The sequence below is a fragment of the Tamandua tetradactyla genome, chromosome 4 (assembly GCF_023851605.1).
Source record: "Tamandua tetradactyla isolate mTamTet1 chromosome 4, mTamTet1.pri, whole genome shotgun sequence".
Classification (NCBI taxonomy): Eukaryota; Metazoa; Chordata; class Mammalia; order Pilosa; family Myrmecophagidae; genus Tamandua; species Tamandua tetradactyla.
The window spans coordinates 11,964,128-11,990,242 of NC_135330.1; the positions used below are offsets into that span (position 1 = coordinate 11,964,128).

The 26,115-nt window shown below is 39.0% G+C and overlaps 2 protein-coding genes and 1 long non-coding RNA gene across 3 annotated transcripts; 2 read left to right on the forward strand and 1 right to left on the reverse strand.

Moving 5' to 3' along the window:
* Positions 1–1,223: 1,223 nt before the first annotated feature.
* On the forward strand, positions 1,224–24,753 carry LOC143678781 (uncharacterized). The gene is made up of 3 exons (XR_013173436.1): positions 1,224–1,282; positions 6,607–6,781; positions 24,686–24,753. It is a non-coding gene; the product is annotated as an uncharacterized LOC143678781 (long non-coding RNA).
* OR6K6 (olfactory receptor family 6 subfamily K member 6) lies at positions 2,339–3,307 on the forward strand. Its single transcript, XM_077155716.1, has one exon. It carries the CDS (start codon positions 2,348–2,350, stop codon positions 3,305–3,307), a length of 960 nt encoding a protein of 319 aa, XP_077011831.1. The 5' UTR covers positions 2,339–2,347.
* OR6N1 (olfactory receptor family 6 subfamily N member 1) lies at positions 13,713–14,651 on the reverse strand. The gene has a single exon (XM_077155756.1). It carries the CDS (start codon positions 14,649–14,651, stop codon positions 13,713–13,715), a length of 939 nt encoding a protein of 312 aa, XP_077011871.1.
* Positions 24,754–26,115: the final 1,362 nt, after the last annotated feature.

A 26,115-nucleotide genomic window follows, 5' to 3' on the forward strand; every position in this document is an offset into this window, starting at 1 on the left:
TGATGGTAGAGATTATGAGGAGCAGTTTTCTTGTGGTCTCAGGCAGGGGTAAGTGTCAGGCTGCTGAGTGAGAGGACAGCATCTAATCAAGACCTCTAGCATGACTTTTTATTCTTATTGTACCTGCCCAATTCTTTCTTTCTTTAACTTTTTCTTTCTTTCTTTCTTTAACTCTTGAAGACCCCTTGTTGCCCTAGTCTTTCTAGGTAAAGTTTCCTCAATAATTTGGTAAAAACTCATACTTCAAAAACTTGTAAAATCTCAATAAATTGGGTAAAGCCACTTATCTTGGAACTCCCACATATGAATGAAGAAATTAGAATAAATAGAGACATGAAATCTAGAAAGGATATTGGAAATAATAGTGTAGCAGCAGATGAAGATCCTGATAATATCTAATGTCCTTCCAACACAAAAATTCTGTTGATGTCCAAAGAATTATGCACTTCTGGGCAGAAGGTTGGTGAGAAGCAGTGTCTTACAGTAAGTTTTTGCTTACTACCAAAACCACCTTTCATCTAATTAGTGGCATTAAATTCTAAACAATTCCACTGCCAAACATCTTATCTCTCCTACCAAGGAAATAACTAGGTGCCTAAAGAAGGAAATCTTTCAGAATAAAAATCACTCTATCATAACGATGGCTATCTTGGAGAAGTGTCACAAACATCAGCTACAGTGAAAATCAGATGAGGATCTATTTGCTCTCAGGAAAGGACTACTAAAATTTTGCAAAGCTAGTTAAAGTTAGTGGTAGTGTACATTATCTCCCATCCTGACTATTTTAACAGCTTTTCGCTGGTTGTCTTCTAGCAAGTTATTCTATAGGTAGACCCTCCCGAACATGGCTTTTACAGTTCCTCTTCCTTCAAAAAGCATGTAAGGACAAAGCCCAAGGTCTTAGCTTTCTCTAATCTGGTTCCAATAAAATTTTAGAACTAAATATCAGTTTACACACTTTGCCCAGTAAAATAAGAATAATTTCCTGCATGTTACTTACATCATTCCTTCCTTCTATTCTTTTAATCTCTTATGGGATCCTAGCTACCAATGTCCACTAAATGTTCCTACTTTCAGGGGATTCTCACTGTTCCCCACTGCCAGAAATAATCCCCCTTCTCTGAATCCTAAGAATGCTTTACATGTCTCTCTTTTATAACATCATCCTTTCTTACATTTTAAATAATTGCATATCAGCATTATCTCCTCAAGTAGACTAAAACTTTCTTAAGAGGGATTATAAAGATGGAGAAATGAAACAGTGTCATTAAAGAGTTAAGAAGTAATAGGAATGGCATTAGGTACTTTACTAACTTCACTTTATATATTTTATTTCATTGATCTTTAATTATAATATAGATATTATTATTGTTGTTTTATATATAAAGAACTTGAGACTCAGAATAGAAAAAAAAGTCTGTCCAAAATTATATAGTGAGGTTCTAAAGCAGTAGATTCTCATATGGTTTCTACTGCAGCTGATGTTTGTGACACTTCTTTTTCAAGATATCCAGTTATGGTAGGAGTGATTTCTAGTCTGAATGATTTCCTTCTCTAGGCTTGTAGATATTTCCTTGGTAAGAGGAATGAGGTGTGTGACAGTGGAGTTATATACTTTTGGGAATTTAAAGGCTACTTCTTCAGTGAAAGGTGATTCTGTTAAGACTCTTGGTACAAGTGACTATCAATATCAGCCATTAATGGAAGAAGAGAACGGGGAAAGACCGAGAGGGGAGATGATAGAAAGAGTAACATTTCCTGAAACCTGGGTGCATACCATCTGATGAAATACAGACATGTTATGAAACAAACAGAAAGAAGCACCAGAGAGATAAAGGCGAATACTGTAGCTAGCCTTAGGTTACATATCAGTATTGGAAGAGATGAGAAGGGCAATGCGAAGTTTTGGAAGAAGGGCTCCTGATAGTTCCTTTATATTTAAAAAAAAAATCTGAAGGAGAGAAGTGGAGAATGGTTTGAAGGAAAGGTATACGACTGAAGGCTAAACATGGGGAGCTAGGTAAGGAGTGGAGAGGAAAAGGACTGAAAAATTAAAGAAAGGACTAGATATCCAGAAAATATTTCCAAGAAAATTAAATTTGTGTACTGCTTTATACTTGCTTGGCATTAATTGTAGCTTTTACAAAAAGGCCATTTGGGGATCCAAAAGCAAATGTTTTAGATTTTTTGGCATGGGGGATACAGTTTGAAGGATATTTCTAACTGGACTTTTAGGTTCCCAGAATCAGCTTAAGTGACTCATTATAGAAAGGAGTGAAACAATTTTAACTGGATAATCAGGATTTCAATTCCAGGAGTTTCTTTGTGTTCTTTCCTCCCTTCAAAGATGACACAGTTGAAGGCACATGGAAATCAGACAATGGTGATTGAATTTGTCTTCTGTATGTTCCCAAATCTGAATGAAGGTGGCCTCTTATTCTTTATTCCTTTGCTTCTCATCTATGGATTTATCGTTACTGGTAATCTAATGATAGTCATTGTCATCCAGCTGGACCTGGCACTACACACCCCCATGTATTTCTTCATCAGTGTCCTCTCCTTCCTGGAGATCTGGTATACCACAACCACTATCCCCAGGATGCTCTTCAACCTTGTCAGTGAGCAGAAGACCATTTCTCTGGCTGGGTGCCTCTTGCAGATGTACTTTTTCCACTCACTTGGTATCACAGAAGGCTGTGTCCTGACAGCTATGGCCATCGACAGGTACATCGCTATTTGTAATCCCCTCCGTTACCCGATCATCATGACTCCCAGACTCTGTATCCAGTTGACAGCTGGCTCCTGCTTCTGTGGTTTCCTCCTTGTGCTCCCTGAAATTGCATGGATTGCCACCCTGCCTTTCTGTGGCTCCAACTACATCCGGCAGATCTTCTGTGACTTCACTCCTGTACTGAGTTTGGCCTGCACAGATACCTTCCTGGTGGTCATTGTGGATGCCGTCCATGCAGTGGAGATCCTGGCTTCCTTTCTGGTCATCGCTCTATCCTACATTCGGATCATTGTAGTGATCCTGCGGATGTCCTCAGCAGAGGGCCGTAGCAAGGCTTTCTCCACTTGTGCTGCCCACCTTGCTGTGTTCTTGCTGTTTTTTGGCAGTGTAGCTGTCATGTATTTGCGATTCTCAGCCACCTACTCAGTATTTTGGGACACGGTCATTGCCGTCGCTTTTGTTATTCTTGCTCCCTTCCTCAACCCAATCATCTATAGCCTGAGAAACAAGGACATGAAAGATGCCCTTGGGAAGTTTTTCTGCTCTCAGAAGAGGGTTGGTAGCGCTGGGAGATAGATTTCAATCCTGGAGACTCTGAAAAACCTCCTCAAGTTCAGGATTTTGCTGTTCTTTGCCTTGTCCATTATTGTACTCTTTTTCTATTGTCTCAGCTCCTTGTTCTATTATCATTTACGAGAATGAAAAACTGCTTTGTGTTCAGGCCTTTGGTGACAACTGGGTAGCCTGTTTACATCAATGAGATTACCGCACATGTGATAGCCGAATGAAGTAAATGTGGATTATCCAGATGTTATGTGGGGATTGTTTTCCTCCTCAGACTCCACCAGTTGGGCTCCTACCCATCTTTCCTATAGTTCAACATGCTGGTGGGGGGGCAGAAAGCAGGGAAAAAGAGAAGCCTATGAAAGACATTGTAGTTCCAAAAATTTTTACTGTCAAATTCTCCTCAATTAATTAGCAAGAAACAAAAGAACAAATCCTGTACGGTCTCACTGATAGGAACTAACATTAATGAGTGAACCTGGAGAATTTCAGTTAAGATCAGAGCTTATCAGGAGATAAATATAGGATAGAGATTGGGTAATTGGAGTTGAAGTGATACAGATTATATAACAGAACTGATTGTAAAAATTGAGGAATGGATAACACAATACTACTGATTGTAGCACAATAATGAAGTATATGGAATGAAGCTGAATGTGAGAATGATAGAGGGAGGAGGGCTAGGGGCACATATGAAACGAGAAGGAAAGATAGGCAAAGACTGAGATGGTATAATCTAGGAATGCCTAGAGTGTACAATGATAGTGACTAAATGTACAAATTAACAAACTTTTAGCATGAGGAAGAACAAAGGAATGTCAATATTGCAGGACGTTGAAAATAGATGGTCATTCATATTTTAAAACTTCAACTTCTATGTGAGACTAAAGCAAGAAGTGTTTATTTGGTACAAAATTTTTATTTCGAAAGTACATTTCCAAGTTTAACTTATATGGAAAGTTTAATTGAACACCGTAAGTACATGAAACCTTGAATAGGGCATGAGATTTTGTAGGCTTATCCAGGTTAGTGTGATGTCCCAATAAATCCCAAGACAGTGAGTAGAGAAGTATTTGCAAAGTCCCCTTGGGGGAATGGGGAGAAAGGGAGAAAAATTCAACTTCCCCATTTGGAGAATTCCTGATATTCTCACAGGCAGTGGGGACAACCAAATCAATAGGCCAAGTCCTCCATCTTAGAGTTTGTTCCTATGAAACTTATCCCCACCAAGGATAGGCTCAGCCTACTTAAAATAAGGCCTAACAGTCACCCCTAGAGAAACTCTTTTGTTACTCAGATGTGATCTCTCTCTCTATCTCAGCCAACATGGCAAGTGAACTCACTTCCTTCCCCTCTCTGAATGGGACAATGATTCCCAGGGGTGTAAACCTTCCTGGCAACATGGAACAGAAATCCTAGAATGAGCTGGGACTCAGCACCAAGGGATTGAGGAAACCTTCTCAACTGAAAGTGGGAAGACAGAAATGAGACAAAATAAAGTGTCAGTGGTCGAGGGATTTCAAACAGAATTTGAGAAGTTATCCTGGAGGTTATTCTTACACATTCTATAGATATCCCCTTTTTAGTTTATGGTGTATTAGAGTGGCTAGAGGGAAGTGCCTGAAACTGTACAGCTGTGTTCCAATAGCCTATTTCTTAAAGATGATTGTATAATGATATAGCTTTTGCAGTATGACTTTGTGATTGTCAAAGTGTGATTGTCATATTTGCAATATCATTTGTGACTTGTGTCTGATGCTCCTTTTATCTATGATATGGACAGATGAGTGAAAAATATGGATAAAAAATAAATAAATAATAGGGGGAACAAAGGTTAAAATAAATTGAAAAAAAAGAATTCTCAGGCCCTACCCTAGAACTGAATCAGAAATTCAAGGTGGAGCCCAGAAACATGTGTTTCAACAATCCCTGCCTGTAATTAAGATTCATGCTAGCATTTGAGAAACTCTGCTCTAAAGAAAAAATATATTTTCTTGCTATAGAGAAAACTTTTTATCCCTTACTTTGGGTCAGTAGATTTTGGGGAATTCTGTTTCTCCAAGCCTAAAATGATATTATAATTTCCAGAATATACAGGTGTCCTTTACAGAGGGTACTACTTTTTTAATTTCATATATTAACTATTTTAGAAAAATGCACTCTCAATAAGTGCTAAAACATTAATGTATATATATAACTAGAAGTTTGAGTTGCAAGGAAAAAGAATGTAATTAATTAAAACTATGATTTACAGAGATAAAAATGGAAAAACCAAAGCAAAACAAAACTTCCCCTCAACTTCCTTCCCAGTACCAAATCCCTCCATGTTCCACATCTCACCCTAATAAACAATTTCCTGACAGTAGATAGAAGCTTTCTCCAGTTTTAACCTACACAGACCACAAATGGAATTCAGTAACCATGGATTGATTATGCAATTCACAGGTTTATAGAAATCTAAGCCCAAAGTGGGTGATGAAAAATTAATGACAAAAATGGTTATCTGCTATATTTCTCCATCACTTTACAATTTAAAATATATTCATATATGTGATCTCTCTTGAAATTTAAAATACCCTAAAGTAGAACAGTGACCGCCATTATTTAGTTGTTGAAACTCAAGCTCAAGGAAGTTTAATGACTTACCTAAGTCTGTATAGCTAGTTAGTGACAGAGTTGGGACTTCAACTTAGATAATTTACTTCATTCCCTGTCCCCAGTAAATGTATCATTTCACTTAATCCTTTTGGTATTCAAGAAAATACTTTCACAAATTTCCCCAAAACTTACATGAAACCTTACCAGCTCTTGATAAGTCATAGGAATCACTAACTTGTTTCTCCATAAATTTTCCAGTCCATAGGTGATCGTGATATTTTGGAAAGATTATTGTACTAGGCAGTTTGAGGACCATATTTTATACTTTTTTACCACTAACCTGGGTTTTTTTGGATGAGTAACTTAATCCCCTGGCCTTCAGTTTCCTCATGTATGAAATCATGGGGTTGGACTAGATCAGTGGTTCAACAAGCTGATTCATCATCAGAATTTAGGATTTTAAAAAGAATGGAGCCCAAGCATTTGCATTTCTGAAAAGTTCCCAAAACAATTCTGATGATCAGCAAAGTTTAGAAACAGCTGGATTAGATAATCACTAAGATCATTTCCAGACCTAGGCCCTTTTGATTTTCATAAAGCTAACATTTTTGGATAATGTCCTTAGCCTAAGATAAACACCTTATATGTATTTTCTCTTGTATCCTCACAACAATCCTGTGGAATAAATATTAATCTGTTTTTTTTCAAATAAGGAACATGAAATATACAACTTCAATAATGAATCCAAGTTCATGCTGCTGATTATTAGAAATCCAGGGCTGACCCAGAGCCAGGCTCTTAACAGCCATGCCTTATGCCCACTGCACAGGGGACTCAACCTGGACAATCACTGAACTTAAGAAGAGTTCCACAGAAAATCTGTATTCAGTGAGTGAATGTGATCACTAATTATTATTCAAAAAGTGGTGATGGGATTTGCTTTTCCAGTTTCTAGATTTACTTATGATCAAGAAATAAAAAGTTCGGGTCGCTACTTTATGTCAGGTCCCCAATGTTGGTCACTGATGGCTGCTGTTCTGGTGGTCTTCTCCCTTGGAGGACTTGGAGTCTAATGTATCATTTTTCTTCAATTAATAAGGATATCTTTATCTATTGAATTCATTGTTTTCCTTTTCCTGAGATGTAATAGTCCCAATAGACTCATTACTCCCTTTAAACTTGTTTGTTTATATTTGTGTTTTAATCCTCTTCAGTTGGGCACCTCCTTTGGTCCTCTCCTCTCTCTTAACCCTACACATTGATTCTTTTCACAAGGATATCCTTAACTTTTGGATATGAAGTTCAAAAATGATGATTTTTACCAATGTTGTCCGCTGCTTCTCAACCTTACCCTAAACTACTGCACTCCTCAAGAAAGATTCCTCACACTGATATCCCCAGCACTGATGTCAGGGCCAATATCTTAATATTCACCTTATTTAGATGTGATTTATTTTCTGTCTTTTTGTGTTTCTTGCTGTTAACGTTTTCTTTGTCCTTCATCCCTCATTAAACTAAGGGCTCACAGACAGCAAGAATAAGGTGTCCTCATCCTTCTGAATGTCAGAACAGCTGCATAGGGTTTTGTAGACTATCCAAGTCTTTGTTCTTAGCTGGTGAACAAATGATTGGCAGGCTTGGGGGCCTGGCTGAGAAGACAGATGGGTCAAAACCTGCTAGAGCTGCTAGAGTGAATGAAGCAGAGAGGAAAGAGAACATCTTAGTGAAGACAAAAATGACAATAGTTTTCATACCAGTAAGGCAGTAGAAGGAGAAGGAATGGAGGGAGGATCTGCCATCCGCATGGGGAGGTGGAATTCAAAAGAGCCAAACTAATATATTAATTCATACATACTCTTAATTGCTTTATTCCCAGGCACCACCTTGAATTATTCTCAGCCCAGAATGGAGTTCAATATAGGAGCAGCTCCTATGAGTAACGGCACCCTTGGTTTTTGCCCAAGGCCGTTAGTGCATGAGAACATCTGTTTTCCCCATTTATTCTGAGCTTAACGTTACCTTAGGAGACATTGAGTCCTTTCTCCACTTGGGGTAGGAACCCTTTCTCAGAAGATGTGAAGATATGGCAATCCAGCTCCTGTTTGAACACTTAACCAAGGCAACCTTATCCAATATTGTATAGTTCTAATTATCAGAAAGTGTTTTCTTATTAGAGTAAACTTAACATGATCACTAAGTCAGAAGACTTTGAAAATAGACTATCTAAACACAAAGCCTAGCTTATCCGCTTACCAGTTGTACACCTTTGGAGAACTGAGATATATATTCTGAGCGTCCGTTTACCCATCTGTAATATGAAATTTTCTAGGATTGGAAAGTTTACATGTGATAATGTGCATAAAGTGCTGAGCCTATAATGCTTATTGTTTGTATTTAATACTTTCGTTATTGTCGTTATTGTTCTGAGCTGAAGATTACTTCCAGGCCCACCGTGTTGTACATCTCCAGGAGTTGTACAGTAACAGAAACCCCTTAGCAAAAGGGTCAGATACTCCTAGATTGTTCCTCCGAAAGAGGAATCAGAGATCCTCTCTCCTCTATTTAAATCTCATTTCTTTCAAACAGAAATTGAAGGGCCAGGGAACAACGCATCAGCTCTGCCTATGGGAATATGCTGTGACGATGCATGACTCAGATTTAGGTCAATTTAGCCAGTGATGGCCCTAAATTGATGCACATTTGTCCTTTAAAGTATAAATAAATGTTTTCTTACTTATTTTCCTTTGCTAGACTTGTTTTCCATGTCTTGTATCTTCAAATCAGTCAACTCCCATGCTAGGTAAAAAAATAATCAGTTATGTCTTCCCAACCTATCCCTTTCATTCACTTAAAACTACTACCAGGTTCAAAGAACTTAATCAATATGATATATCTATTTTAAAATAGGATTTCAATCATTATGACATGTACATTCAAAAATAGGATTTCTTTTGCAAATTATATCAACTTACAAATGCTTCATATTTATATGAATTTACCCTTTATATTTGCTGGGGAATGTATATACACAGACAGACACACACACACACACACACATATAATGATTAAGCTTATTAAATGATTTTTCTATATCCTTAGTAATTTATATTTACTTGATGTTTTAATTCCATTTTCCTTGGAGATACATTAAAATGTATTCTCTTCTCTGTCGTTTGATGTAAACTAGATGAGAATTTTTATTCTGTGAAATTTTTCTTTTAATACTTTAGAGTATTTCTCTATATTATGGTTAATGCTTCATTGTCTTCAGTTTTATTTTGTCTATTATTAATATTGCTACATCAAATTTCTGTTTCTTTCTGTTTTTCAGGCCTCACTTCTGTGTATCTGTGTGTTTAGGTAGATATTTTGTAGGCAGCATATAACCACAGTAAATTTCTAATATGATAATCTCTGCATTTTAATTGCTATGGTAATACATTGACATATTTTGTGATTAGAAATGTGTGGAAGTATTTCTACCTTTTGTTTCCTCTTTTCAAATCCTTCTCTGATTGAGATTTTTTCTTTCATTCTTTTCTCTCTCTAATTGGATTAATAAAGTTTTCACTACAATCTGCTTTGCTAGTTAGAGATATAAATAATAATTATTTTATTTAGTGATTACATTTTGTTTTTTGTTTTATTTTGGGGGGATGCATGGTCCAGGAATTAAACCCAGGTCTTTCATATGGAAGGCCAGCATTCTACCACTGAACCATCCACGCAGCCCATTTTGATGGTTTTTTAATGCACTTTATTATGAAATGTTTTAAACGTAAGTAAAGAAGGCACTTTTTACACATAAGTAAAGAAGATATTAAGTTCATAGAGTCATAATTTTAATAATTTCTAATATGATATCATTTTGCTTCATCTTTTTTTCACAAAATATTTTAAAGCAATACCAAGCACCCTAACATTTCCCCCTAAACATATCAACATGCCTTTCCAACAAATAATTACATATTCTTAAACACCATAACCATTATCACCCTCTGCATAATTAGCAATAACTTGTTCAGAGTTGAGTGTTCCCAATTTTCCCCCAAAATGTCTTTTTACAGATGATTTATTTGAAACAAGATCTCAACAGCACCTCCAATGTTACTTTTGGTTGTTATGTCTCTGAAGTCTTTCTAATTCAGAACGGTTTTCCCTAGGTTTCTTCTCTCTCTCTCTCTCTCTCTCTCTCTCTCTCTCTCTCTCTCTCTCTCTCTCTCTCTCTCTCTCTTTCTCTTTCTCTCTCTCTCTGTCTCTCTGTCTCGCTCTCTTTCTTTATTCTCTCATTCTAACCCTCTCTTTTCTCATTTACTGGTTGAAGGGCTGGGCCAACTAACCCATAGAAAGAGTGTCCCACATTTTAGATTCATCTGATTACTTCCTCATCATAGTACTTATCTTATTCCTCTGTCCACTGTATTTTCTGTAAAACAGTTAGTTCTAGAGTCTAGTTTAGATTTAGGTCATGTTTTTTAATATGGATATTTCAGAAATGGTGCTGTGAATGTCACACTGCTTCAGATCAGAAAGTTCATATATCTGGCTTTTCCACTTTTGTTGTGGGAAATTGATGCCTCCAATATTGTGTTTTCCTCAAGCAGGTAACCTCTGGCACCCTGTGAATATTCCATTCGCCCCTATCTTTTCACGTATTGGTTAGAACACTCACTGATTACTGTAATTATGTAATTAAGAGTTACAAAAATGGTTACTTTTCTCCAATATTCCTACTATAGATATATTATCTGAAATTCTTATGGTAAAGGAAGAATTTTCTCTCATCAACTCAGTCTGTTTGGTTACCTTGGAATATAGTTCCTACATTAAATGCATAATTAGCATCTAATTCTTTCTCTTTAATTTCCAATATTCTGAGTAAGGAGTTTGTATACTGTTTACTCTCAATGGTTTACGGATGAGTAGACATTTAGTTTGGTTTTCATCCTTTCTTTCTTTACTATACCATTTTTAATTTCATGGAATTTTATATATTCAAAGTGCATTGATCAATTAAGTCATTATATTTTTATATTTAAATTTTCCTTTGGCCATTGGGGAGTCCCCCAGTTTGTATCCTATGTACTTTTAACTTTGCCCCGTTTATTTCTGGTGATTTTATTCTCTCTAATGCATAAGAATTCCTAGATTTTTATCATATATTTCTTCTGATATATCTTGAAATAGGCACTTCACCAAGGAGCTCTCATTCCTTTTGGTAGAGAATGGTATTTAGAGACTGAAGTCTGGACCTAATGAATGCTTATTACTACTGAGTTGTCATTACTTCTAGGTTTTTTTCAGTGAACAGAAAAAGAAAATACTTCTCCAACCCCTAGTTTATATAGCCATTTAAATTCAAATGCAAATTTTACATTATTGAACTTCACCTGATATATCTGATTTTATACTTGTATCTCTTTTTCCTCTTCCCTGAAAAATCTTATTTCTTAACATTGTTAACACAACTGCTTACAGTAAAATACAAATGAAATTGTTTTTAAATGAAAATACTTCAACTTCTAACAATTAGAAAACTAAATGAAGTTTATGATTTTCTTTTGCCCTTATAATACATGCTAGTACATATGTTCAAAATATTGTTTTTAAAATTCTGTGAGGTATTTTACTTGTTTTCCTATATTACTAGCTTGATATATAGTAAAGTTCATTTGTGTCAGTGTGTTATAATCCAAATTTAGGTATTTTTATTTTAGATTTAATTTACTTTTGGGATTTTTAAAATATTTATGTGACTCCAAATTGAAAAATGTATTCACATGGTATTGATAGAAATCTTGTTTCCACAATGTCTACAACACCTTATTTCCTCTCTCTTTTTATAGCTAATCATATTTATTTAGGGGAATTTATTTCTCTATATTTATGCAAGTATTTGCACATTTATGTTCAAAGCACATCTAAATATTCATAAGTATACTTACAAAAATATATTTACTTTCTTTCCTTTTTATGTAAAAGGTGGTATAATAGAATCATTGTTCTATACTTTGCTTTTCTCACTTAACAATATATCTTGGAGATAATTTAATGTCAGTTCACAGAGAGCTTCCTTGTTAGCTTAACTTTTTTTTAAACATATATGTATATTTCTTTGTTTTTTTATTTTGTTTTGTTTTTTACATGGACAGGTACCAGGAATTGAACCCAGGTCTCTAGCATGGCAGGCAAGAATTCTGCCTGCTGAGCCACTGTGGCTCACTCCTTCCTTGACTTTTATATGCTATTTCATGATTTTAAATTGCTTTGCCTTTCTTTTTTTGCTCTGAGTGAATTCCTTTTGACAATCTTCTAATTTGTATATATTCTCCTTTATCTTTGCTTTTGAGTGATTTCTTTTCTTTCCAAGATTTCTATTTGGTTCTGTTTTAGTTTCAAATGACCTTCCTACCAATCTTGATTCACAGATTTTTCATTATTTTCAATGAGTGTTTTTTATCTCATTTCTGCTTTTCAGCATTTTAAAGCCCATCAAACTATTTCTTAAAGTTAACTGCATCTGGAATAAATTTATGGCTTCACCAAACATCTTTCAAATCATGAAACTTCTTCATTTGCTTTAAAATTTTAATATGGAGAGTTTTGAGAGTCTTTGTTTTCTTTGCTTTTATTATCTCTTTTGCTGCATGTCTCTCCTTACCTCCCTCTTTCAAGCGGTTTCATCATTGTCTCTATTTAGTCCTCTATATCCTCTAGGCCAGTACCAAATCTAAAAATGATGATTAAAGACTCCTGCCTTTGGAGATATTGATAATAAGGTAGTCAACAAGCCAATAGGCACCTCACTGGATCCTGGTGAGACTATGTCCATCCACCTCCTAGGCTTTCCTATAAAATGTGAGGCAGTGGACGGCAGCAGACTTTTTTTAAAGCAAATATTCATCAGCAGCTTAACCTATCTTGACACCCACTTTTCCCACCTGTCCTGAAACCCTTCAGAAGCCAACCTCCTGGCTACTATTGCCTGCTTCCAAATGCATAACCTAGCTAGTATCTATTTATTTGTATTCATATGTCTTTATATTTTTGTCTCCTTTCCCTGGACTGTTTAAGGATTAAAGGTACTTAGCCTGGGCATCTGAAGACTGTTTTCTTATCCAGAGTCTCTAACTTGCTCCACATAGTTTTGACAATTGCTGTTTTTCTGAAGTTATGGAATTAATAAACGCCTGGCTGGACTGGGATTTAAATCCAGATATATCTGATTTAAAAAATTTTTTTTTCTCTACTGAACCAGTGTTTTCTGGTGAAAAACATAAATGATTGAAACACATGAAAGATTATATGTGATAGATGAAAAATCACTTACTTTTTCCTCTAAATACTATGCATTTAGTTCACAAGTATTATCATTTAGCACATGCCTAAATGTATTTATGCTAAATCGAGTAATTTGAAGACTGATGCATTATTACAGGTTATACATAGACTTGACAAAAATCCTAATTATTGCACACAAATGCTTGAGACTTAAAAAACACTTCAGTGTATGACGTAGCTGGAGAAAAAATGTGGATTTTCTAGTGCTTGGTCTAAAAGCTGCAGGCTCATTTCTTCTCTGGATCAAATATGCATTCTACTGACACGAGGTATATCCAACAGCATGGGCAAGGGGGACGAAGGGTCCTGGGCTTCGGCTGAGTATTGTGGCCTCCAGGAACACAAGAAAGCCTGGCAACACTCCCTTCGGCTCCAGCATCTCCTGTAGAAGAGCACTGAATGCTTGATTCCTCATCTCTAATCACTGATAATCCTTGGAGCCTCCACATTTTCAACCCCACAGTCTAACTGCCCTCCTTCAGCACAGCGTCTTGATTCTCTTCAGCTGCCTCCACACAGCCTCCTTGATGTCCTTGTTGCGCAGGCTGTAGATGAAGGGGTTGAGGAGGGGCGTAAGCACCGAGTACACCACTGCCAGAGCCCGGTCGTAGTTCAGCGAGTAGCTCCTCTTCAGTCGCACATACATGAAGAGGATGCTCCCATAGAAGAGGAGGACCACAGCGAGGTGGGAGGCACACGTGGAGAAGGCCTTCTGCTTGCCGGCAGCCGAGGGAATCCTGAGCACAGCGCGGGCGATCTGCACATAGGAGGTGAGGATCAGGAGGAAGGTGGCCAGGATTTTGCAGGAGTTGATAACAAAGTCCACCATGACATTGACGGAGGTGTCAGTACAGGCTAAGCTCAGCACAGGAGGGAAATCACAAAAGATGTGCTGGATGTGATTGGGACCACAGAAAGGGAGGCGTGAGAGCAAGGAAATTTCAGCCACTGGTCCGGCCAAGCCTCCCAGCCAACATCCAGAAGCAATCTTGGCACAGAGGTCTGGGGTCATGAGCATGGGATAGTGGAGGGGCCGGGAGATGGCTAAGTACCTGTCATAAGCCATGGCCGTGAGGAGATAGCACTCAGTAGCCCCCAGGGAATGAAAGAAGTAGATTTGTAGGAGGCATCCAGAGAAAGATATGGTCTTCTTCTCACTGAGCAAGTTGGCCAGCATCTTGGGAACGGTGGCAGCCGTATAACCGATCTCCAAAACAGAGAGAATGCTGACAAAGTGGTACATGGGTGTTTGGAGCCGGGAATCCAGGAGGACCACCAGGAATATCAGTAAGTTTCCTAGTATAGTAGTGAGGTAAATGAGAAGTAGCAAGAGAAAGAGATAAGTCTGGATCCCCTGGAGATGGGGGAAGCCCAAGATGATGAACTCTGTTACCTGGCTCCAGTTTCCAGGGTCCATTGCTCACTGTTCATGTCCCTAAAGTGTGAAATATGGAAAAATGAGGAAGGGGGTTGAACCACAGAAGTCCGAACAAGGAGGTAACCCTCAGACTACTTTCGCCACCAATCCCTCCCCCACAACTTCCACAATAAAGATCTCTTAGTAAATACACTGAAAGGCCAATACTTCAATTTTCCCCTCAACAGCATCCTTCAGAATATCCACTCATTTTTGGCCTACAGAATTCATTCCGTAATCCAGTTGTCTCCCTTAGTGGACTCCATATAGACTAGAATTTTAAGTCTTCTTCATTGAAGGTATATATTATCATTCATACTTATTCCTGTCTAAGGTATAAATGATCAATTAAATCAATAAATATTGCTAGTGTACTGGGTCGATGATATATAATTAAAATAAAATTTTCTGATTTTAATTTCAATTTATTTTTTTCTTCAGTGTTCTACTATCAAAGAATCAATTACTTCAGCCCCTGCTTGATCCCATTTCTTTTGCTTAGGGAACTTAGGTCTAATTAACATCTTCCAGGGTCACGTAGATCAGAGTCTAGACCCATTTTGGACACTGGTGAGAATCCCCATCAGGGTTAAGGGCATCTGGGTAAATAAAAAAGCCATAGGAAGGCAGGAGGCGAATCTATGTCTCTGCATTCTACTCCAAACAGTGATCACTTCCTCAATAATCCGTGCCACTTTCCCCTTTCCCCAATCTCAAACACGCTTCTCTTATTTATTGCTTCCTCAGATGGTGTATAATATGTATATTTCACTATCAAAGTCAATGTAACAGAAATTTATGGAGCATTTTTCTTCATTTTAGGCAGTATACTTTGAAAAAGACCTAAATAGATACATAAGATATGGCTTCTGGTGTTAAGAAGCTAATACTGCAATAGAGAAAATAGAGAGGTAACTAATTACTATGCTACTGTTTACTGGAACATTCCATCAGCATAGAAGCATGCTATTATCTTCATCTACTAAACAAACAACAACAAGCCCCATTTTTTCCTCTTGATCTACTTTTTCCATAGTCGTTGCTCCTTTCCTTCATCTCCCCACAAGAAATATTCTTTAGAAGAGTTTCCAATATTCATTGCCTCCATGAGTTTCCTCATGGAGGAATTTCTAATTAGACTTTCTAACTAGGTAAGACAAGCCCATTTCTAATTAGATTTTCACCACTAACACTCCATCAAAACTTTCCCCCTCCTAGATCTGCGGTGGTCATTTCTCACCCTTCAGCGCATCTTAATTACCAGCAATACTTGAGAGAGTTCATCTGTCCCTCCCTACAGACATGACTTCTTCACTTGGTTTCTAGAGCAGTATACTTTTGGTTTTATTCTTACCTCCCTGGTCACTCCTTTTTACACCCTTCTCTTTTCTTTTTAAATGTCATCAAGCCCAGAGTTTAGTCTTTAGTCTTCTCTTTTCTATCCGTATTGACTGCTTTGGGGACATCGCCCATGCCATGGCTTTGATTCAAAATAAATTTTCAGCTATCATTTTTTCTTCCCAATTACAGAGTCATATATTTAATCCATCCTCACTTCTTCACTTGGGTATCTAATAGCCGCCTCAAACTGAACTTCTGTGGACTTCACTCACAGTCTTCCCCATTTCAGATTATGACAATTTCAACATTTCAGCTCCCGGTCCAAAATCCTCAGATTCCTCATGATTTCTATCTTTCTCTCACATATCCAGAATCTATTTTTTGCCACCTTGGTTAGAGCCACTCTCTTCTCTCACCTAGGTTATTGCAATAAACTTCAAATCTCTCTGCTCCTATCCCTGTTCCCTAAAACCTAGTCACAACACAACAACTAGAGTGACCTTTTTAAAGTTGGAAATCAGATCCTGTTTCTCTTCTGCTCAAATCTGTTTAGTAAATTCCTATTTCATTCAGAATTAAACCTACAAGGCTCTTTATGATCTTCTCCCTACCCTGTGACTCCTCTTCTACTACTCTCTCTTTACTCCTCTTCCCTCCAGACACACTGGCTTCCTTTCTGTACCTTCAACATGCTAGGTACATGTTTGTCTTAGAGACTTTGCTGTTGCTGTTTCCTCTACCTAGAGTGCGCTTTCACCAAGTATCCACTTAGATAGGTCCTGCATTTATTTTATGTCTTTGAGCAAATCTCATGATCTTAACAAGCCCTGCATGGGCCCTACGTAATCCTGAAGTCTGCCCCTGACCTACATCCATATCCTGTATTACTGCCACCTTTCCCTACTCTACAATTTTTTCCCACAGTACTTATCATCTTCTAACATGCTATACATGTTACTTTTTTTCCTCCTATTATTTATTGTTTCTCTCCTATGCAAGAATTGAGGTTTCATGAGGGCAGGAAATTTTGTCTGTTTTTTTCATTGGTGTATCTCAAATGGCTAGAGCAATGTCTAAGGTAAAAGACACTGTAATATTACAGGGTGATAGCCCAATCAATACTTGTAAAATGAATAAGTAAGTTCAGTAAATAAATGCTAATTCACATATGTGATAGATGTAAAAGAGCAATAAATGAGCTACAGCCTGGCGCAGAGATAAGGAAGGTCTCAACACAAAGGTGAATTTTTTTTTAATCTAGAAAGGAAGGAAGATTGAGAATTTTCTAGGTGGAAAAATGAAAGAAAAAGGGAGAAACTGTGTTAAGACAAAGAAGAATGGAAGATACTGAGGCTCCTCTGCCTGCCTTTCAGGGTTCTTATCACTCCTCACCTCTTTAAGGTCCCTCATTCTCATCCTTTACTTTGCTTTTCCCTAGCAAAGTAAAGGATGGGTTTCTTCTAAATCCAGGAAACAAACCCACCCTTCATACCAAAGCCTTTCTCATTCCGAGACTTAAAATAGGATGTTTCTCTCCTAAGATGCCTGCATTAGTCAGAGTTGTCCAGATGAACAAAACCAAACCAACAGGAGAAATATATATATATATATGGGGAGAGAATGAGAGAGAGAAAGAGAGATTTATTATAGGAATTGGCACATGTGACCATGGAGATTGGCACATCCAAATTCCATAGGGCAAGCCACAAATTGGGAACTCAGTGGTGATGTTGAATTCTCCAGAAGAAGCTGTGAGTTGGGAACCCCGATGAGAGTGATGATGAATTCCCCAGAAGAAGCTGGCAGGCTCAAGTACAGATAGAAATTCTTCTTCCTTGCGGACATCTTCAATTCTCCCTCCAGTTGATTGGACAAGGAGATTCCTCTCACTCATGAAGGCAGTCTCCTTTGTTAATTGTAGACCGAATCAGCCATACATGCAGTCCACCGACTAATGATTTAAATCCACAAATACCCTCCAGTATCAATCAAACAGTGCTTGCTTGTCCAAACTGGATACTGTAACTGAGCCAAGCTGACACCTGAAATTAAGGATTACAATGCCAGAGGACTTCTCCTTGGCAGAACCATTATATGGATGACCTTGCTTTTTGATATTTTCAATATAAAAAGTTTACCCTTTGTCTTAGTTCTTCACTTCAAATCCACATCTATCCACTGTCCTACTTTGCCTACTGCCTCCTTCTCAAATCCCTTTTTCCTAGAGTTTTAAAAATATTTCTTTTCCTCAAAATGTAAGCATAAATCCCATTCCTGGAGTTTCTCCTCTCCATATCTGCCGTCCCAACCTTGTCTAGGACCCTTAACTAAACTGGCACATCCTGCAGGGCAGGGTGGGGGTGGCATGCAGGCCTCAAAGCAGAACACTGAAAGCCAGCACCTTAGCAAGGATTCCAGACAACTCAGCAGACTTATTCACAAGCCATACATTGCTTCATCACTCATTGATGGTCTACTTGTGTTCATTCCCTGAATGCTCTGAGAAATCAAGGTCATCATTACTATATAAAATATTATTTCCCATCAAAAACTAGCAACCCCACACTCTTTCAATTCCTCAGTTATCAGTTCTCAGAGCTCTTGAACTCCCCTCTCTCCTTCACACTGTTCTCAATATAGCAAAAACGCTGATTGTTCCCCCTGACATTCTTTATTATTTCACTTTCTTTTACCGTTTTAAATTACTATTAGAATCCAGTTTCCAGAACCAGAAAATACTGAAACAATGTTGGAAGGACCATTAGGAACTATTTATTTCAGTGACTCACATAATTTTTGGATTTTAGTGAATCATTAAGCATATTTTAAACACATCAAATATTACCACCAATTCATAAAAATAAAAGACCTTTTAATACCACACCAAAGAAGTAAAGCTAAAATAATAGAATAAAAAGGAACAGTTTGCACAAAACTTTATGTCATCCTTACCTTTCTCGTTTTGATTCACACCAATCAAAGCTAATCTGCTTACCCATAAAGGAATTCATGCCACGGGGCTCCTATAGTTGGGCAACCAGCTGACAATGCCAGCAGCTCCCTGTCTCTTAGACTCCCTGACCCACTCCATTGTTGAAATGCTTCAGTTGGATAAAAATCTTCCTTTCTGAAATCTGTTTTTCACCCATTAGTCCTAGTTTTGTTTTTTGTTTTTGTTTTGTTTTGTTTTTTTACATGGGCAGGCACCGGGAATCGAACCCAGGTCCTTGGGCATGGCAGGCAAGCACTCTTACCTCCTAAGCCACCATGGCCCGCCCCATTAGTCCTAGTTTTGATCTGTGGAACTACCCATTGCACAGATTTCCATCTAGGATCTCCTGCCTCTGGTCCAGATTCATGCTTTTTAAACATTATTTTCATCATCATCATATAGAATTCACTGTTAACCAAATGGGTCTCCACATTTGACCTTTATTCCTTTGTTTGAAGGGCGCCATCATGAGAAATGCACTATATCTTACGTCAATCTATGAGCACTAAATCATTTTCTGGGTCAAATCTCTCACTATCTTTCCCTGACCATCCAAGATGAACACTGGTCTTTCCTACCTCTAAATTTCCGGAAGTACTTCACTGTTCCTCCAATTATACCGTATCACGCACTGCAATTATTTTTCAAACATACATGTTGTGCCACCTCAAAACAATTCTCTGTGAATGTTTTGAAATTAAGAAAGAAGCCTCATACCATATTCTACTTCCCAAAGTGCTTAGCACAGTGCCTGAAAAGTCATAGCTATGGTAGCTGATGAAGAAGATGATGATGATGATGATGCTAAGTTACTTAGCTGAATGGCTGATTACGCATCTCCTTCCCGCAATATCCTGATATTGGACTCAGGTTTGAAATAAAATCTACCGCATGCATAAATTACCATTCACCTTACTTCAGTCCTTTACAACCATATATATATTTTTTATGATGGTATATATATATTTTTTTATTAATTAACAGAAAAAAAGAAATTAACCCAACATTTAGAAATCATACCATTCTACATATGCAATCAGTAATTCTTAACATCATCACATAGATGCATGACCATCATTTCTTAGTACATTTGCATCGGTTTAGAAGAACTAGCAACACAACCGAAAAAGATATAGAATGTTAATATAGAGAAAAAAATAAAAGTAATAATAGTAAAAACAAAACAAAACAAAAAAAAAATAAAAACCCATAGCTCGGATGCAGCTTCATTCAGTGTACAACCATATTTTATTCTCTTCATTCCAAAAAGCCTTTTCAAGAAAATCCCTTGAATTCTCCAGTTCCCGCAGTTTCATTATCCATAGCCCCTAATTATTTAGGAAGAGGGTCAAAGAACTAGTGGTTGGGAAGGGGTGAGATCATCTCATTCATTTTACTGAGGAGGAAACTGGTATCCAGTAAAGGGAAATGATTTGCTCAAGATCAATTAGTTAAAAGCACAGTAAATTTTCTAATTCTGAGTTCAGAATCTTCATGATAACGTTGCAGAATGCAGATTATCTGTCTAAAAAATAATTTCTGTGTACCAAATGAGTGTCCTGTGGCCCCTTATTATTCAATACCTCTCCCTCTGTCTGAACACTCTTGGTCTCTTTCCAGAGCTCAGAGCATGTGGAGAAAACTGCTGGTCTAACAAAATACCTACCTAGGGCTTGAAGGCGATGAGGGCTCTACCAAGGTTCAACTCTGGGCACCCAACCACTGCTCAGAGTCTAGAGTTGGGAGAGAACTATGCTTATTCCCCATATCTCTCAATTACAGTACATTTACACCCAGCCACTCGGGGGACTTAGCACTTCGATGGAACCTGTGGGAGAACATTAAATCCCAAAGGATCCCTCTCCTGTGACATATATGCTTTTCTTTTTTTAACTTTTTTATTGTATAGTATAACACATATACAAAGTCAAGAAAGAAAAAAGCAGTAGTTTTCAAAGCACTCTTCAACAAGTAGTTACAGGACAGATCCCAGAGGTTGTCATGGGCTACCATACCATCATCTCAGATTTTTCCTTCTAGCTGCTCCAGAATACAGGAGGCTAGAAGGAATAAACATTTTTTTTATCATCATAATCAACTTTTTTTTTCTTATTTGTGAAAAATAACATATATACAAAAAAGCAATAATTTTAAAGCACAGCACAACAATTAGTTGTAGAACAGATTTAATAGTTTGGTATGGATTACAATTCCACAATTTTAGGTTTTTACTTCTAGCTGCTCTAAGACACTGGAGACTAAAAGAAATATGATTCAGCAATCACATTCATTTGTTAAACCCTACCTTCTCTGTATAACTTTACCATCACTTTTGATCTTTCATCCCACTCTTTAGGAGTATTTGGGTGATAGCTGTTCTAACTTTTTCATGTTGGCTGTCAATAATATGAGGTAGGGAGATAGAACAAGCTGATGTTCTGGAGAGGCTGGGCCCTCTAGGTTTCAGGACGTACCTGTTCCGTGGACCATTTGGAGGTTGTAGGTTTCTGGAAAGTTACCCTAGTGCATCAAACCTTTGTAGAATCTTATATATTGCCCTAGATGTTCTTTAGGATTGGCTGGAATGGTGTAAGTTGGGGTTTGGCAGGTTATGATAGGTAGCAATGTCTAACTGAAGCTTGCATAATAGCAACCATCAGAGTAGCCTCTTGACTCTTTCTGAACTGTCTCGGCCACCGATGCTTTATTGGTTGCACTTATTTTCCACATTTTGGTCAGGATGGCATTGCTGATCCCATGGTACCAGGGCCAGGCTCATCCCTGGGAGTCATCTCCCATGCCGCCAGGGAGAATTTCACCCCTAAGATGTCATGTCCCACGTAGGGGGCACAGCAATGATTTCACTTACACAATTGGGCTTAGGCAGAGAGAAGCCACATCTGAGCAATATAAGAGGTCCTCCAGAAGTAAATGTTAGGCATAATTACATAAACTTCATAAGAGTAAACCTCAAGATTGAGGGCTTTGCCTATTGATTTGGGTGTCCCTAACGATTGACACAATATCAGGGGATTCCCTGATGGTAAAGTTTAATAGTTCCGTATTTTTTCTCCCACCCCTCAAGGGACTTTGCCAATAAATTTTTTTTGCTTTTCTGTTTAATATATTCTAGGATGTATCCAGGCATTAAATTAAGCTATACAGAATTAAAGGCCCTCATTCTTATTCTGGATTCCCTGTGTTTCAATTGTTCAAATGAGCTATCCAGACAGGTTGAATTAGAGTATGTGCTAAGAAAATTCAGGTTCCAGACAAACTAAATCTTTTTTCCTTTGGTCTCAAAGAGTAGGTGTAATTTGGGTAGGTCATGGTGGCTCAGCAGGCAAGAATGCTTCCCTGCCGTGCCAGAGGACCCAAGTTCGATTCCCAGTGCCTGCCCATGTAAAAAAAAAAAAAAAAAAAAGAGTAGGTGCAATTCTAAAATATAGACAATGTTTTCCTTGCCCCTGTGTTCTGAATTACCTTAATTCCAACTTAATCCCATACTTATCTCTAAATACCAGGTTATAGATACATAAAACATCCTCTCAAAATCCAAAAATAATAATCACTACTCTGTACTCAACGTGTCTGCTGTAAGAATCCACAATAAAGGAGACCATACAATAACTACTCTTTCATTCTGGCTTATTTTGCTTCACCAAATATCCCACAGGTTCACTCATTGATGCATGGCTCACGACTTCATTCCTTTTTGTAGCAGCACAAGATTCTATCATATGTATACACCACCGTTCGCCAGTCTAGTTCTCAGTTGGAGCATCCTTCAAACACATTTACCAAAGTCATTAAAGTGGAGTCTTAGTACAATATCTATCCTTTTGTGTCTGGCTTATTTCACTCAGCATTATGTCCTCAAGGCTCATCCATCTTGTCACATGCTTCAGGACGTCATTTCATCTTACGGATACATAATATTTCAACGTATGTATATATCACATTTTGTGAATCCACTCATCTGTTGATGGTCATTTGGGTTGTTTCCATCTTTTGGCTATTGTGAATAATACTGCTATGAACATCGGTACGCAAATGTCTGTTTGTGTCGTTGCTTTCAGCTCTTCTGGGTATATACCAAATAGTGCTATTGCTGAGTCATAGGGCAACTCGATATTTAGTTTCCTAAGGAACTGGCAAACTGTCTTCCACTGTGACTGTACCATTATACGTTCCCACCAGTAGGACATAAGTGTCCCAATTTCTCCACATCCTCTCCAACATTTGTGGTTTCCTGTTTGTTTAATAGCAGCCGTTCTTATACGTTTGATGTTGTATCTCATTATAGTCCTGATCTGCATTTCCCTTACAGCTAATGAAAATGAGCATCTCTTCTGTGCTTTTGAGCCACTGTGTCCTTCAGAAAAAATTGCCTATCATATCTTTAGTCCATTTTATGATTGGCTTGTTTGTTCTTTTGTTGTTGAGTTGTATGATCTCTTCATGTCTACTAGATATCAAACCTTTGCACAATATGTGATTTCCAGATATTTTCTCCCACTGAGGTGGTTGCCTCTTCACCTTTTTGGCAGTGTTTAGAGGCACAGAAGCATTTGATTTTGAGGAGTTGTCGCTTATCTATTTTTTCCTTGGTTGCTGGTGCTTTGGGTGTGAAGGTTAGGGAGCTGCCTCCTACTGCTATGTGACCTGTCTCCTTGAAGGTCCTCACGGAGGCAGAAGTGCTGGATCCTCTGAGTAGACTGCCTAACGTTGCTGAGTGTTCTCTCAGGAAGGGAACTGACATAGAATAAGGTGTTTAGCTAAAGAGTCGTTCTTTATAACCTATTAGCATATCACAATAATGACTACCTGTCCCGGTTGAGGAAAGGTCTCCACCTTCTCAGGGAAATGACTTTCCTAAAAAAAAAAAAGTAAAAATCCATTGGCATAGGAGCTGTAGGTTCAAATCCCAGTTTCTCTGGGGCATGCCCTGGGAGTAAGCATAAACTTTGTAACTGTGACAGGGTCTTTCTAAAATGTCACTGGCTTTCTTGACTCCTAGGAGGGCGAATACAGGGACAGGCTAAGGACATGAAAGTCCTGCTATATGTCAAACCCTGACCTTGTCGGCCACTCACATTTGTATCAGTTTTAATGTCTCTTACACAGAGAAGCTTCCTGTTTATTCTAGTGTTATCTTGCACTGAAAACAACCCTACTCCAGAACCTTCAGTTTCAATCACAGCCTACTCTTCCAGCCAGTTCTGTGATACTGGCCATCTAATTCGGTGTTTGATTTTCCGTATTTAATGTGAAAATGCCACTTTTCTCAGATGAAAGTTAAAACAATCAAATATGATAGTGAATGTGAAAAAAAGTCATATTTTAAAACTCTAATATATTCTGTAACAGGATTTAAGTAAATATTTCACCTTCCCAGTCTCTCCCAAACACCCCAAAACCCCCCATTTTTCCTTCTCCATTTCCTAAACTGTTCCTTGAAGATTTTTTCAAACTGCCTTAAGAGGATTATTTGACTTTTTGTTTGGTGTGGATACATTTTTTAATTAATAATTTAATTTGCGTCAAAAGGGCCACCTTATTCTTTGTTGTGGGTATATTTTTAACTAATTAATTGTTTAATGATTATAGTTTTATTCAGGTTTTCTAAATCTCCATAAGACATACAGACTGATAACCAAACTTTTATTAATTTTCCATCCTCCCCTATTTCATTTTCCAGCTCTACTTTTCTGTGTTTCAGAGTAACCTCTATCCTTAAAAGATCAGCACCAGCGGTCGCAGACCTGGCCGGCGGGTGGAGGTCCCGCTCGCAGCGCGGGAATTGTGGACTGCGCCCCCCACCCCCCCACCCCCGCCACCTCCCCAGCCCACAGCTTCTGCCCTCCGCCTCCATCCGGACCTCAGTCCGCAGTCGCCCGAGCCTTAAGGCCCTTCAGCCTGCCCCGCCCACCCACGGCGTGTGTGTTGCCAGAGCAACCCAGCTGGCGCGCGGCACCCAGGCCTGAGGTGCCAGCGGTCGACAGCGCCTGCCGGGGTGGGGTGCCCTGGTGGCGGCAGTGACCGAGGTTCCGTGGCCCGGCCTCACGCCGTGGTCCGCGGCTGTTCGAGTGGAAGGTGGCGCCGGGCGTGGCAGTGCACAAGGACTCGGTCATGACCAGGGACTGCTGCCTCCGCGCAGCCCTCCGGGTAGCCCTCTCGGCTCCGACCCTCGAGCAGCGCTCACGGTGCAGTCGGAGCGCGCCGACCTGGTGCGGGAGCTGTGCTCACAACCCGGCCTGGGGTGGCCTCCGGAGCTGTCCTGGTGAGGCTGGGAGAATGTAGCCATCCGCTGCTTATGAAAGGCCTGGACACTGAATGCCGTCGGGACTTAAAGGGGCTGTGAGGCTAGAACCACGCACCGGACGCGCCCCTGTCGACCGCCACGGTGTGGACAGTGCCCAGCGTGCCGGAACGCAAGGTGAGCTGCGAGCAAACTCCAAGGCTGGGAAGGGAAGACCCGCAGAAAGACCAGCTGAAAGTTCGTGTTCGTGGTAGACCTGGCCCAGGCTCTGATCCACACGTCGGAGCGGCGCTGCCCGCAGATGTCCAACCAAGGGGTATTTTGTTTCCACCTGGGCCGGGGGCGCCACCCTGCGCACCCCCTGTGTCCTCACTGTTGGGAGTTCCTAAAAAGGATCGCCAAGCTGTGCCAGCTGTGTGTCTTCACGTTTGTCAGCAGGCGGTGCTGCATACAGAACTGCTGGATTTTTTAGACCCTGAGAAGAAGCCTGTATTTCCTCATCAAATATTATCAAAGGATGAAGTATTGACCCATTTTCAAACATAGGGGATCTCAGAAATCTTCCCAGGAGGATGTCTAGAAGTTTGACCGCAACCTGATAACCGTGAAGAGATACATGTACTTCCAGCACATAGGGGATATCAGTGCCCACCCCCATCTCCCCACCCCTTTGGGCGGAGGAGATAAAAGCAAGAAAAAGGGTAAAACATTCTTGTAAAGGCCTTGAGGTTTCATAACACAGTCTGCTGAAGACTCTCCGGAAGGCAAGCCTGAGCAATCGCCCTGAGAAAGCCTCAAAGGTGCTGAACGGCGGTGAAGTCTCAGCCAGTGACTCTTCCAGAGGTGGCTTGCACCAGCACACAAGAAAG

What these genes read in the sequence shown, in the direction of transcription:
- OR6K6 (XM_077155716.1), top strand. Translation starts at nt 2,348, where the DNA reads ATGACACAGTTGAAGGCACATGGAAATCAGACAATGGTGATTGAATTT.
- OR6N1 (XM_077155756.1), bottom strand. Translation starts at nt 14,651, where the DNA reads ATGGACCCTGGAAACTGGAGCCAGGTAACAGAGTTCATCATCTTGGGC.